The 13,006-nt window shown below is 52.1% G+C and overlaps 5 protein-coding genes across 5 annotated transcripts; 3 read left to right on the forward strand and 2 right to left on the reverse strand.

Annotated features, from left to right (window-relative positions):
* Window positions 1-294: 294 nt before the first annotated feature.
* PV08_11098 (uncharacterized protein) lies at window positions 295-3,858 on the forward strand (the record flags this gene model as incomplete). The annotated part of the gene is made up of 1 exon (XM_016385409.1): window positions 295-3,858. One exon carries the CDS (start codon window positions 295-297, stop codon window positions 3,856-3,858), a length of 3,564 nt encoding a protein of 1,187 aa, XP_016230353.1.
* A 2,103-nt stretch (window positions 3,859-5,961) lies between these two features.
* On the forward strand, window positions 5,962-6,987 carry PV08_11099 (uncharacterized protein; the record flags this gene model as incomplete). The annotated part of the gene is made up of 1 exon (XM_016385410.1): window positions 5,962-6,987. One exon carries the CDS (start codon window positions 5,962-5,964, stop codon window positions 6,985-6,987), a length of 1,026 nt encoding a protein of 341 aa, XP_016230354.1.
* Window positions 6,988-7,652: 665 nt separating this feature from the next.
* PV08_11100 (uncharacterized protein) lies at window positions 7,653-9,250 on the reverse strand (the record flags this gene model as incomplete). The annotated part of the gene is made up of 3 exons (XM_016385411.1): window positions 7,653-8,145; window positions 8,201-8,245; window positions 8,295-9,250. 3 exons carry the CDS (start codon window positions 9,248-9,250, stop codon window positions 7,653-7,655), a joined length of 1,494 nt encoding a protein of 497 aa, XP_016230355.1.
* A 483-nt stretch (window positions 9,251-9,733) lies between these two features.
* Window positions 9,734-10,833, reverse strand: PV08_11101 (uncharacterized protein; the record flags this gene model as incomplete). The annotated part of the gene is made up of 2 exons (XM_016385412.1): window positions 9,734-9,971; window positions 10,028-10,833. 2 exons carry the CDS (start codon window positions 10,831-10,833, stop codon window positions 9,734-9,736), a joined length of 1,044 nt encoding a protein of 347 aa, XP_016230356.1.
* Window positions 10,834-11,229: 396 nt separating this feature from the next.
* Window positions 11,230-12,537, forward strand: PV08_11102 (uncharacterized protein; the record flags this gene model as incomplete). Its single annotated transcript, XM_016385413.1, has 3 exons — window positions 11,230-11,287; window positions 11,376-12,121; window positions 12,175-12,537. 3 exons carry the CDS (start codon window positions 11,230-11,232, stop codon window positions 12,535-12,537), a joined length of 1,167 nt encoding a protein of 388 aa, XP_016230357.1.
* Window positions 12,538-13,006: the final 469 nt, after the last annotated feature.

Genomic DNA, 13,006 nt, shown 5'->3' on the forward strand with positions numbered 1-13,006 from the left:
TCGACGCTTTCCTTACTCTTGGTGCATGCAGAATCGCATAGAGGCCGGGTTGGCTGCGGCGATTGTGAATTTACGACCCCTGCAAGCAATCATTGGATAAAGGCACACTCTTCTGCAACCGTACCTCTCACGGCCGAGTTGTGTTACGAGCAAGTGGCATATAAGACACATCTTTTTGTCAGAAAAATCTGTGAAACAACAACCCAGCCCTCACGATCGGATCTGGAAATCAAACCAGCGCCTGTTCCAGTCTTCAATCGCCCACGGGTATGGTTGACGACAGCTTCGAGCACGATGCTGCCAGCTTTGATATCAAGTATCCGAAACAACGACCTGGGCTCTCCCAATAAACACAGACCTTCTGATTCCTCGCGATTAGATGCTACCATAATCCTCCCATGGTCAAATGCATTGCGATCATTGCCATCTATCAAAACAATCTTCGACACATCAGAAGATGTTATCAAGGTCGTCAAAAAGCTCTCTAGAGCCAGTCCTCTGCGTCACCTCAAGTTTACTGTCGTCAATCAGACTTCCGGCGCTACAAAAACCATCGAGAGCATTGCCCTCAGCATGCGCAGCCAGCGATATTCTTACCATCTGGGTCGTTTTATGATACCTGCAAAACATGGTCATCGACTTGGAATGCATCTACGTTGTCTTGCTGAAAGCGCTGCCTCTCCTCCTTCCAATCTGACTAGTGCCCAGCACTTGTGGCTGTTGCGTGGAGCATTATCTCTGCTTGCTGCTGACGTGAACAAGTCTTCGAACTCTGGCTCGGAATCCCTAGTGTCTCTCCCATCTCCTCATATTTATCGTCAGGAAAACGGTCAGTTGACGTGCCGAGTTCCTCTTTGGGGCCATGGCAAAGCCACTGAGACCAGCAGAGCTGGCCAAGACCTATGGGATGCACACTGGGAGCTTGATGTTGCCACAATATTGAGATGTCGACCTGTTCAACCATTGTATACTGCATATGTGAAATGGACTCAGCTCGACGACCAACAATCTGCTGACACCCAGCTGAACGACAAGGACCTTCTCCATGTCCATAATGTGGCCAAGCAAGCCGCATTGATTGGAGGATGTTGGATTGGATGGCCTGAACAGTGTATCGCAGCCGCATCTGAGGCCTGCACGGCCAGCCGCACGGTATCACTGCGAAATTCCCCATTGTGTAATTTCCAAAAAGTTTTCGAGCGTGGAGTTGTGCTATTAGAGCCAGGTGCGTGGCTTCGAAACCGCGCTGAGGTCAAATTTTCCGATATCAGATTGAACGGTCCTACCACCGAGGAGATCTTCTGGGTCATCGACGCAATCCTCCAAGGCCTCAATCACGGTCTTTCGATACACGACGCATGGTTGGAAGGTGCTGCAATGTCGGTCACTCTTCGAGAGATGTATTTGGAGGGACGCGGTATCTGGCCAGTCACGTCATGCGATCATCCTGTTTACGCGAATGCTCTGCACGTTTGTCCTGGCTGTTGGGTCCTCCGAGTCTGCAGTGATTTTGTTGAATCACCTAACCATCCCAATCCAATATGCAAGAAGTGCGACAGCAATGGCCCTCAGCTGAACTTGACAATGCCTCTGGATCTCACACCCTATCTACGTTGGCGGGCGACTGTAACATTTCGCAATGAGAGCAAAACCCACAAGCTAGGATGGAACCAGGCAGAAATCAAAGCGAAAGTCGACACTTTAATGGTCAACTTGCAACCCTTTTTTGTTGATGATACCAGAGACACGATTCGTGATGCTTTCATAGACATGGACTTGAAGCAGGATATCCGTCCAGTTCATCTAACAGAAGACGGGATGCGGCGCCATCCATTGACTCCCTCCATCGATGCATTTACTGCGGTATACCCCGGCGCCGATGGCAGAACTGCCTATCATCACGAAGCCAATATCGTTCCTACTTCTGACGCCATCAACCACCTCATGGGTGTATACGAGAAACCACTCTTGCGGGCTTTCTCGGCCATGGTACTTGCTACTGAGGACACTCCAAGTGATCGTCGACTTTATGAACGAGCTCTGCAGTTCTGGCGAGACTGTCATAAAAACAGCTATGAGATGGGATCGTTCTTGTCCCGCCTATTGTCTCATAGAATTAACAAACCTGTGCCTGCAAATATGCCTGCCATCATGGAAGCTTTGCGTACCGGAAAGCCACTCTTGCCAAGAACGACGAGTTTGAGCACCGTCTATCGGGTCACAATAGAAGGGCAGAAAGTCTACCTTCCAGCTGGCTGGAAATTCCCAGATTACTCTTACATCATGGACAGTATCCACTCCGCTGCTCGGGAGCATGGCCTTGATAGTCCAGAGTTGAGAGTTTTGTGGTTACGGAATGGCACCTTTTGTCCGTTCGCTTTGGACTGTGTTTTACCCGAGGATTACAACGACGGCACAATCTGGAATATTTTCTATGTTCGATTTGATCGCATGCGAAAGGACTGTGACTGGCGCGAGGTGGGAAATCCGCACCGTGAGAGGGCCGAGATAGGTGAGCTCATGATTGCAGTTGCGCATTTGTGGTTTCGAAACATTAAGCGAGATCTCCAGCTCGGAATACCTGTCGATCGTTGTGGTCGTGATGAGCTTGGCTTGATCCCTCATGCTACCATCCGGTCACTCCTTTCGGCTTCCGTTGGGCATCGTCATCACGCAAAGCCAATGACGCTCGGCATTTCAAATTGGGATCCTGCGGGCGGCACGGCTTGCTCTTTCGACTACGACAAGTGCAATATATGCTGGGAAACATGTGCCTGCAATTGGATAAAGTTTTGTTGGAACGAGAAGTATTATCCTCTCATCTTCAATCTGCTGCCGAATGTGCGCAAGGAACCACTTCCGGGCATTGACCCCAAATTCCATCTGGTTGAGCTTCCAGATCAACCGTTGCAGACCGAGTTTTTGCCATGTCTGGTGCCTGTTGAGATGACGGAAGATGACGCCGAGGAGTATTCGGTCCCTACAGATACCGAGCCAGCATCCGTTACAGTGCACGAGGATAAACCCTCAAAGGTTGAACGCTCTAAGCTCGGCAAACATATTGAACTCCTTGAGGATGTCAACGTCGAGAATCCAGGATTCGTAACAGGTTACGTTGACTTGCGTGACTACGCACTAGACGAACGTGATCAGCAACGAATTATCGCCGATATTGAAGCCGCGCCGGTGGCACAGTCTCTGGACGTGCAAGCTTTTGAAGCATTGACGGAGGACGCGATTGCTCGTATTGACCCAGAATCTCCTGGAAGAAGCGGATTTTCTCTTGTCTTGGACTTGCTTCGAAAGTATTATGGGAGCGATCGCTCCGCGACGTTCGCCGACCTCGCAAATCGTTTACTACAGCACATCGGCATGCACCAAGCCTTCGATGTTGCAATCAGTTCGCGCGATGAGCTTATGGATACTATCACTTCTGCCATGTCTTCCGCGGAAGGTGCAGAGACTACTATTCCATTGACACCTCGCCGCTCAAAAGGCCACCCTGCTCCGGAAGCTGAACTACCCTCTCGAATTCCCAAAGATGTCGGCTCTGCCAAGCGCGTTGTTGTGAAAGATGAGGCCTACAGTGGCTCACCGACAAAATCGGGACGCAAAAAGACTCTCCTCTCATCCCCTCGAGCTGTGTCTCGCCTGGGTATGCATGGCTTTGCTCAGCCGGCATCACCCCGTATTCCCAGTCTTGCTCCAAGACTGCTGTTCCCGCCTGCTTCACATGCGCCAGGTGGTCAAAATAGTCCACGACAATACTCTCATGAGGGTAATGACGAAGATGAAAGCCGGCGCGGCCAACAGCAACAGCAGGGTGACGAGCCAACCGACAATCGTGATCCCGTGTAGGAAATTTGCTGCATGCATGATCGTTCGAACCGATGAGACCGGCTGGCGAAAAAACTGATAGATATGTGGTTAACATTGCAGGGAATGTTTCACCATGAGCGACGATTGGACTCAGCTACTTCTGCATGAGCAACGATTAGTTTCAGAGATACCCGTGAGTAGATGCAGTGGAGAAGTCTCAGAAGAATTTCCTTTGTTTGCATTGAAACCATAGAGAGAGCTCAACTATTGCTGCGTGGATAGCAGTTACATTACCAGATTTTCCTTCCCAGATTACACATGAGGTGCAGTTCATGCCATTATCAGCTCCACACACTTTCGTAGGTTTCCGTCACCCCTACCACCAGTCCACGACCACCACAACCAATGAACCACCACGAAGAGTGAGATCATCATTGCTTTGGAGATCCGCTTGTTGTACATGACCACTTGCGCTACTGTCTCCAGCTGTGATATTCGCTGCCTCTGTGGCAGCCTTCCAGTGCTTGGTGAACCTGCAATACCATGAAGTGTCAGTGGTGCGTGGGGCGGACTCCCCTGGCTCTCCCTGCTCCTCTCCCTCCTAGAATTTACGGCGTTGTACCTTGGTATTTTTGAGAAGAATGTTGACAACTGATAGCTAGGTGTTTGACTTGAGGTTTGAGTCCTACAGATGTGAACGATGTGGAGTAATCAGATCCGAGTAGCTGAATGGATGACAGTCAATAGATACTCGTCGCTGTGATTTCTGAGGAACATTGTCTTAAGTTTTAACTCTTTGTCACAACCTCAAAGATGTCTGGGAACCAATGAAGGGCAAGTCGTACTCATTATCAGGTTGTACCTTTCGGTCCATTACCATTGTCTCTCGGGCAGTGAATTCGTCTTTGTGGCACTCCAATGCTGCTTGTGGATCTGGGACTTGGTCTGCTGCCGATCAGTATATATTTATTCTGTCCGTTCTGTTGCCCTTCCGAGTTCAGGATTGGCCTCCTCCGGGGCGTCGATGTCTTTCGGTGATGAAAAATCCGGGTCATAATAGCCAAATTCACCGTCTGAGGCTGCAGGTAAGTTAGCCTGGAAGGTGGTGGTACCTGAAGCTCTGCAAGGCCGAACAAAGTCTCGACATTCAGAATCCCACGCCTTCATTTGACACGAACCAAATCGCCACTTTCGCGCAGAGACACATTCAAGCTTGACTGAGCACAGAACTTCACGCATACATGGGCCTGCACAGCATCTCCGGATACACTTGCCAAGATGTATTTTTTAGGCCAATTAAGTCTTTGCCCCTAACTTAGGGTTCCCTTTGCATCCATATAGATCTGCGGTTCCCGAGGCCACATTGGCTTCAGATTGGCCCCACTCTGAAGATGGAGGCATATTGCTACCGTTAGCAGCCATGATGAACAACACCTCCATTCTGCGCATGCTCAAAAGCTTTGGAATCTCTTGGCTGAACACGGATATGTTTCCGAAGTCCAACTCGCCCTCCAGCACCTCTGCCTTACTTCCGGACCACTGCAGTCGAAAACCCTTCTCGTCACAAGCTATGGTCAAGCTTCTGCCTCCCGTGACAAACTTTATCACCATCAAGCCATGACTCGTGGCAGAAGACTGTGCTCAATCTATCTCAGCACTTGAGAAGGCCTTGTTCCCATCGCATCAGGATTCAAATACCAACGAAGGGAAGGCGCAGAGCCTGTGCCTCCCGGCACCGAGAATTGCAACATCTTTGTAGTTCTCAAATCGGTCGGCAGCGACTCTGACCTCTCTCTACCGTGAGTTTATTGTCTATATATATAAATATGAAAGTACGATGCAACTTGTGCGGGCATGAGGTATGTCGGGCGAGATCCGTTTCAAAGTGACGATAAACTAAGCGATACCAGTTTCTGTCGATGAGCATGCGGATCTCACAGAAGAACTTGGGGTTCGTGCCCGGATTCACCCTATATCCGTGACTATGGGCTCGACGAGCACGGGCAGCAGTTGCTCCTGTCCGAGGCCAATGATGCTCCCTCGCCCGCTGGAATAGACGTCGAAGCGTTCCAAGCGCTGGTCGAGGAAGGTCTCTCGCGCATTGATGCTGACGATCCTGGAAAAGCTGGTTTCCAAACCGCCATGAACATCCTCGATGCTTTTTACAGAACAGATGGTAGCAAAGTCTTCGCAGACAATGCAAATCGAGTCCTCCGGAATCTAGGCATGGCCGAGGCATACGATGTGATATCCAGTCGTCAGGACGATATCGTCGGCACCATTGCGGCGGCGATGATGTCTGCCGAGTCTCATGGGGATCACTCGCAGCCTACCGAACCCCAGACTCCACGGCATCAGAAGATTGGTAGCAAGTGGGCAGTAGAGCCTGAGTCACGAGTCCCGAAAACAGAGGGCTCAAGCAAGCGCATCGTCGTAAAGGATGAGGCGTACAAAGGCTCTCCGACAACATCCCGACGGCAGAAGCCTTTCTTGTACCCAGCACTGATCCAAAACACTTCCCCCTCTCGCGCGGTATCTTGCCTCGGCATGCATGGTTTTGCTCCGCCCTCATTGCCCCGTGTTCCAAGTCTGATGCCGAGACTGTTGTTCCCTTCAGCACAGGAAAGAAGCCAGCAACATCGGCACCTTGAAGAGTCTGGCGACCACAACGACACTCAACTCCACCGCGGAGACGAGGCATCAGAGAAACGCATTCCAGTTATCTTCCCGAACGTTCTTCCGGAAAACCGACCACGTCCTGCATTTGAGGAAGCTAACGCTGCCTATGACGCACAATTCGGCCAACAGCGCCAGGAGGGGGAGATGGAGCAGAGCAATCCTCGCATTATCTCAGAAGATGAAATAACGCCCAATCGTCCACACGCTTACTATGAGCAGAGCCACGGCGAGCACGAAGGCCAAGTCACTCAACCACGCCAGGGAGAGTCGACAACAGAGAACCGTCTTCGCGTCGTCTTGCTCCAGGGCGCCCCAGAAAACCGTCCTCGTCCCTACTTCGAAGAAGCTAACGCTGAATATGACGCCCAATTTGGTCAGCAGGACCCGGTGGAGCAGGAGCCAGTGGCGAGCAGTCCCCGTACTGTACCTGAAGAGGACATTTCACCGTATCTCCCACACGCCTCCTACGAAAAGGCTAATGACGAGTAAAGCTCGGCTCGCTGAGCAACGCAAGGGAGAGGACAGAGCAAAGAGATTCATGATCTGGATGGGCAGAAGAGTGCTTTCTTACAAGGTCCGCCAACCACGGGGGTTGAGGCTCTGGGATTCGATGTTCACGCCACACATATCGAACAACCCTGGGTAAGAAAGAAAAGGTCACTTGGATTTGGTCTGACGGGCTATGTGAAACAAAACATCATCTCTAGCAGACTTTGGATTACTCGAGAAGGAGCTACCAGTTGCTATTCACTTCTACTTGGATGATGAGGATGACGATGTTACGATGATCATGAAAGCTTTGAGATGCCCCTGAAAAGGATGTGGCCGCAACAAGCATAAAGATATCCTATGTTGTTTTCAATAAACAGTCTGCATTTTGATTTGATCCTGCATTTGTACCTGTGTTCATGATCCTTTCTCGGATGCCCACTTGCCATATTATGTCGGCCTAACGGTGAATATCTCAGCTACTTGCCTAAGAAGTGCCAAGAGCCGCGTTCCTCTGGCCTGGAGTTCGCCACCGTAGGAACTCAGCGTCTAGAGGTTGATGAGAACGAAGACGGTCCTTGACTGGACACCTACACCACTGCCGCAAACAACCTTGGTACCAGCAGACAGTATGTATTCATTTCGTCGACACAATCCATCTGTAATCAGACAAAATCTCGATTTGGAATCAAAGACAGTTCCGGAATTGCATCCAACAAATCCCAGGATGCCTGCTGGTCAAAAAGACCCGATGCCAGCGCCGTCGAAGGCTTTTGCCCTGTTGCGACAATCCCCGTTGACGGACCCCGCGCCTTGGCCACCTTCAGGCCCAGATCCAAACCGTTGACATCCACCTGGGCACACCGAGCGGCCGTCACACACTCAACGTGTGATGGGTTCTCGTATATTACGTTTACCGCGCCCTCGAGCTCGGGATAGTGCTGGAAAAAGGACTTGCAGACGCCGATCTTCCGAATGTCCTTGATGGTCTCGTCGAAGAGCGGAGAAAGTTTGTAGAGACCGGTGGCCGAGTTGAGGAGGTAGCAATCGCGAAACTCGTAGGGCCATTCGACTCGCATGCTGTTGATGAAAACGGTCCAGAAGTGGTTCGAGCAGAACCGATGCTCGTCGCGATCCAGCGCTTGGCGAACGCCGGGCCTTGTTTCTGCGTTTAGCTTTGAACCCGTCGCAAAAACTGTAGGTCATTCCTTACCATGCAACAAAATTTGTAGCGTACGCGCAGTGCTCAGCGGTGACTCTGAAAGCAGCATCAGCGTGTGTGCAAGTGCAAACAGCCATCGTCCTACCTGCTTGGCCAGTAAGTTGGGAGTTGTTTCAGCTGTTTGTGTGTTGTATCGAGGTGAGCCCGCAGCACTCGACTGACGTTGCCCAAAATACCAAGCCGACTTGTGGCGGTTTCGGCATGGCTGAAGAGTCCCTCGTCCATGGTGCGGAGCAGGCGCCACATCGGGTGGACGTGACCTCGTTGCTCTACGGCGTCCCATCCCTCGATGATGGCGCGGACCGGCGTGTCGTCGTGGAACGGGTCGTCGTCAGACACGGCGGGAACCAACTTGGGCCACTTCATCCACGCCCCGAGGGTCATGTTGCCTTGATACCAGAAGTTGAGGGTCTGCTTTTGGAGGGATCTCGCGTAGCTGCATTCACAGACGAATCCACCGATAGGGGCCAGCAGTGGCATGTACTGATCGTTTCGCAGACTCCTTTCTTGCAAAACCATCCTTTGTGAATCTTCAGCGGTACCAGTGATGTGCTTGGGATTGACGACTGGCCCTGAAATTCCCTGAGCGCTTCCCTCCGGTACCTCCGTGGCTGTGCTGACCACCTCCGCGTCATGCTCAGGTTCAGCAGCGAGCGAGGATAAATTGAGATTCGACGAGGGGCTACCCTCCACCTTTGGAACTTTCACTTTGGTGGGAGGTTCTCCGGGAAACAGAATGCTTTCGATGCTTTTGAGTTTGTTGGCAAGGTTATCGCGTTCTTGTTGTAGTTGCGAGACCGTCTCTAGCAAAGCTGCGACCTTTCCAGAGTCGTCCGCCTGGCTAAGTTCTTCGACGAGCTTTTCCAACTGGGCAATTCGAGACTTTGTTCGTTCCCGTGAGATACGTTGGCACTTGCGGTCGGACTCTCGTTTCTTCAGGCGTCGTTCCATGGCCGTAGATTGCAAGGCACTTGCCGCATCGGCCGAGGCTCCCGACGACCCAGAGTCGACGCGAGCCTTCTTGCGGGCTGGAAGAGTCATGTCGGGAGAGGCAGTTTCGGTGGTGCAAACTTGTCGTCGGATTAGGACTCAAGACGAGAGTGACGGTGCAGTCATCGATTCTAATCAAGAATTGGCGGCAAGAGAGGAGAGTGAGAGATCAGGAACACGGTGACAGGGTGGGATGTTCTGGCTCCATCATCCGGGGTCGCTCCATTACCCCGGAATCAAATCCGCCCACACCCAGACACTCGGCCCACCAGTCGCCGGCCTTTACGCTTTCCCTAGGCACAATTCTCACAAAACGCTAGGATTGAATAGGCCATAGCCCCTTCGACCTTCGGGACCAAACGGCTGACGAGGCCCATTGAGGCTTGAGCTACAGCGTAGATGAGTGGTTGAACAATTCCGGCGGCTCGCACGAACGTGGTATAGTGCTCTCATTGTCGCACTGTCAAGGTGAAATCCTGTATTACATGTAGCTCTGGCCCGGCCTCCAGATTCATCCCTGCTATGGGCTTGGGATCATCCGGGGATTGGGCTGCGTCCTCGAATCAACTCCTGCAGCCAACCAGGCCAGCCTCGGATTCCTCCTGCAAAGCCAAATCGAGATGGCAGAATCAGCTGTGCACTTTCACCCTTGAGGATTTGTGCAACTATAGCTTCCGCCACGGTTTCAGGCTCCAAGGTGAATTCTTTCCACTCTTTTCGGGTAGTCAGAGGATGCGTCAGCGGGGTCCTCACCCAGAAGGGATGCACGATGCTAGACGAAATCAGCTTCCGAGATCCATCAAAAGCTTCCTGTAGTTCGAGACTCACGTCGTTCGTACTTTGTTCGCTCCGTATCTGGTCCTCAACTCACTCCCAAGACCCTCATGCAACGCGAGGGCGCCGGCTTTGGTTGCGCTATAACTGACATTGGCAGGACCAGACACGAAACTTGCCATACTGGCGATGGTGACAATGTGGCCATGGTTGCGCTGGACCATGTAAGGAACGAACTCCTTGATCAATTTGAAGTGAGCCAGTATGTTCACGTCGAATGTCCTCTGGACCCCTTCGTCGGTTTCGTTTAGAATTGTTGCTCCGGTGCCAGTGCCCGCATTGTTGATCAGGACAGTAGGGTGCCCCTTCTCCTGGCGCACTCTCGACGATACCTCCTGGATATCCGCCTTCGAGGTAAGGTCGACCTTGTAGTAAGACACGTTTTCGGGGAGACTCTTCGTCGGAGGGTTGATGTCAAGAATCACGACCTGGATGCCTCTCCGTGCAAGCTCATCGACAACGTGCTTTCCGATTCCACTGGAACCACCTGTGCACACCACAATCTCTTTCTGCCAATCCCACGATCGATCCGTGACAAAGTTGTTGAGGCTAAGGCGACTGAGGTATTTGTTCAGTTTGAAAACGGTGACCGTCGTCAAGAGGATCTTGAAAGCGGTCCTGATCGACTCGAGCGATATGTCACTTTTCGTGATCGCGTACACCAATTGCTTCGTCGCATCCGGTCTCTTGATACTCGCGAACAAAAGACTCGCTGAGACGACTGGGTGCAGTAGGATTCCAAACGGCCTGAACAGATATTCCAGGGTCAGGCCTTCCCGAGGTGGTCGCAAAGACGACATCACGTCGGCCAGATTTCTGCGATTGTGACCAAGTTACGGCAGAGGAGTTCTCTGTTGGCTGACGGGCGAGGAGCATAAATAACAACACAAGTTCCCTCTCTTCCGCTACCGGGACGCCTAATCTGCCCCCCTGACAAGGTACCGTATCCCCTGTACGCGGTACTGGTATCTTCGGAGTATTGGATACTCCGACCGACCGCCCACCAAAGCGGCAACGGTCAATTCTTACGGTACCTGGTAAAGCGGCGACACGGACAGACAAGAGGTTGGAACGAGTCACACTGGGCAGGTCGCGCATCAAACACCTGGATGCGAAGCGCGAGCAAGGGCACCTCAGAATAACCCCCCAGGTATATGTTGGCAGACACGCTCTCACACGATCCGATCCGGTCAAGCATGGGACGCACAGTCGACCAGGACGTCCACGCGGCGTTTGTCGAGTTCAAGGCCAAAGGTCAGTATTGTCACCTCCAGTATTGACTGTTACAGTCTTGTATCTCGTATACCGCGTTACTGTTGCTGACGGTATCGTCTCCACACAGAGGACGACAAGTGCATGTCGGTGCAGTGCATCTACTGCCAGCAGATTCGAGCAAAGAACACCTCGCGCCAGAAGCAGCATCTCCTCGAGTGTCCGGGCCTCCAAAACCATCCCAATGCTCCTCGACCACAGTCCTCGGCCGGCGACGGCATCGGCCCAGCGAACGGCTTCAGCACCCCATCGAGCCTGCATCAGACGAACGGTCCCATGAGCAATGGAATACCGACAATCAGCACTCCGATGCAGGGAATGGCGTCGACGTCTTCCATACCCTCCACAACTCCCCAGGCCGTCGCTACGACTCCGCAAAGACCGACCCCCAAGCCGAAACCGCCCAAGACAGCCCCCAGTTCGAACCTTCCTGCACCGCCTCTAGACGATGTCCATGCTGCGTTTGTGGAGTTCAGAGCCAAAGAGGAGGACAAGTGTCTCTCGGTACAATGCATCTATTGCAACCAGATCAGAGCGAAGAATACGTCGAGACAGCGCCAGCATCTGCTCGAGTGCACGACCTATCAAAATGTCATGAAAGAGTCTATTCCCGCCAACAATCTTCTACATCGATTTGACGAAGGAGACGTTGCTCGTTCGCTGCAATTGCCTACACCTACCCTGGAGCTCGACTTCCGCATGAGCATCAAGGTGAACCCCAAGATCTCGGTCGGGTCGGGTCTTTTCGGTCATCGTGACTGGGTCAGCATCGTGGGAGGACAGTGGGCAGGCAGATGGGGCAAAGGCATCGTCATTGTAAGTATTCGCGATCTGGACTTTTGCCCGGTAGACTAACGTTCTTGCTACAGCCAGGTGGTCAAGACAATCAATTGGTGGTGAAAGACCTTGCCACACGCATCGACGCAAGTTATCTTTTGCAAACAAATGACGAACCTCCGGCGTATATCACGGCCACGTCAAAGGGCTGGCGGACAGGACCAAAGGATGTGCTGGAGAGCTTGAACGACCCTGCGGAGGCCGACACCATTCCAGCCAACCAATACAAATTCCGCATGTCCATCGATCTCGAGACCGGCGATGAACGCTACGGCTTTCTCAATACTTGTCTCTGGATGGGAAGTGGCTGCAAGAGGACTGGCGAAAGTAAGTCTAGATGTGTCTTGATCGAGGACTTGATGGCTCGTACTTACCTCATCGCCAGTTATCTTTGATGCTTATCGAGTGGGCTAGGGTTCCATCCACCGCCTTCACGCTCTCGCTGTCCAAGGTACGGAGTATTGACCGCCACTGACTCATCACATCTGCCACAACCGCCTCGGCTTGTATGCACCTTATTTTTACATTCAAACTACCGTGATGAATCTACAGTCGCATACAGGCTGTCAGGTTATTCTTATCGGCGGACGGTATTTCCAATCCTGCTCTATTCTTAATGTTCTACGCCGGTGCACATGGTCCTTACTGCAGAGACGCATTATCTTTATGCCCGTTGGGCGTGTTGAATTGTTGGACGGAGAGCGGATACGTGGATAACCTGAGGGTGCATATGGAAATGTTTGTGACAATGAGTGGTGGATTTGGAGGACGCCGGCTCTCGACGGTGCAAAAGGTGAAACATACACCCTTGTCTTGCCAGCATTATGTGGAATAGTACGGCGTCAAGTACGGCGAATGCTCCAA

This window comes from Exophiala spinifera, assembly GCF_000836115.1.
Source record: "Exophiala spinifera strain CBS 89968 unplaced genomic scaffold supercont1.9, whole genome shotgun sequence".
In the NCBI taxonomy this organism is placed as follows: domain Eukaryota; kingdom Fungi; phylum Ascomycota; class Eurotiomycetes; order Chaetothyriales; family Herpotrichiellaceae; genus Exophiala; species Exophiala spinifera.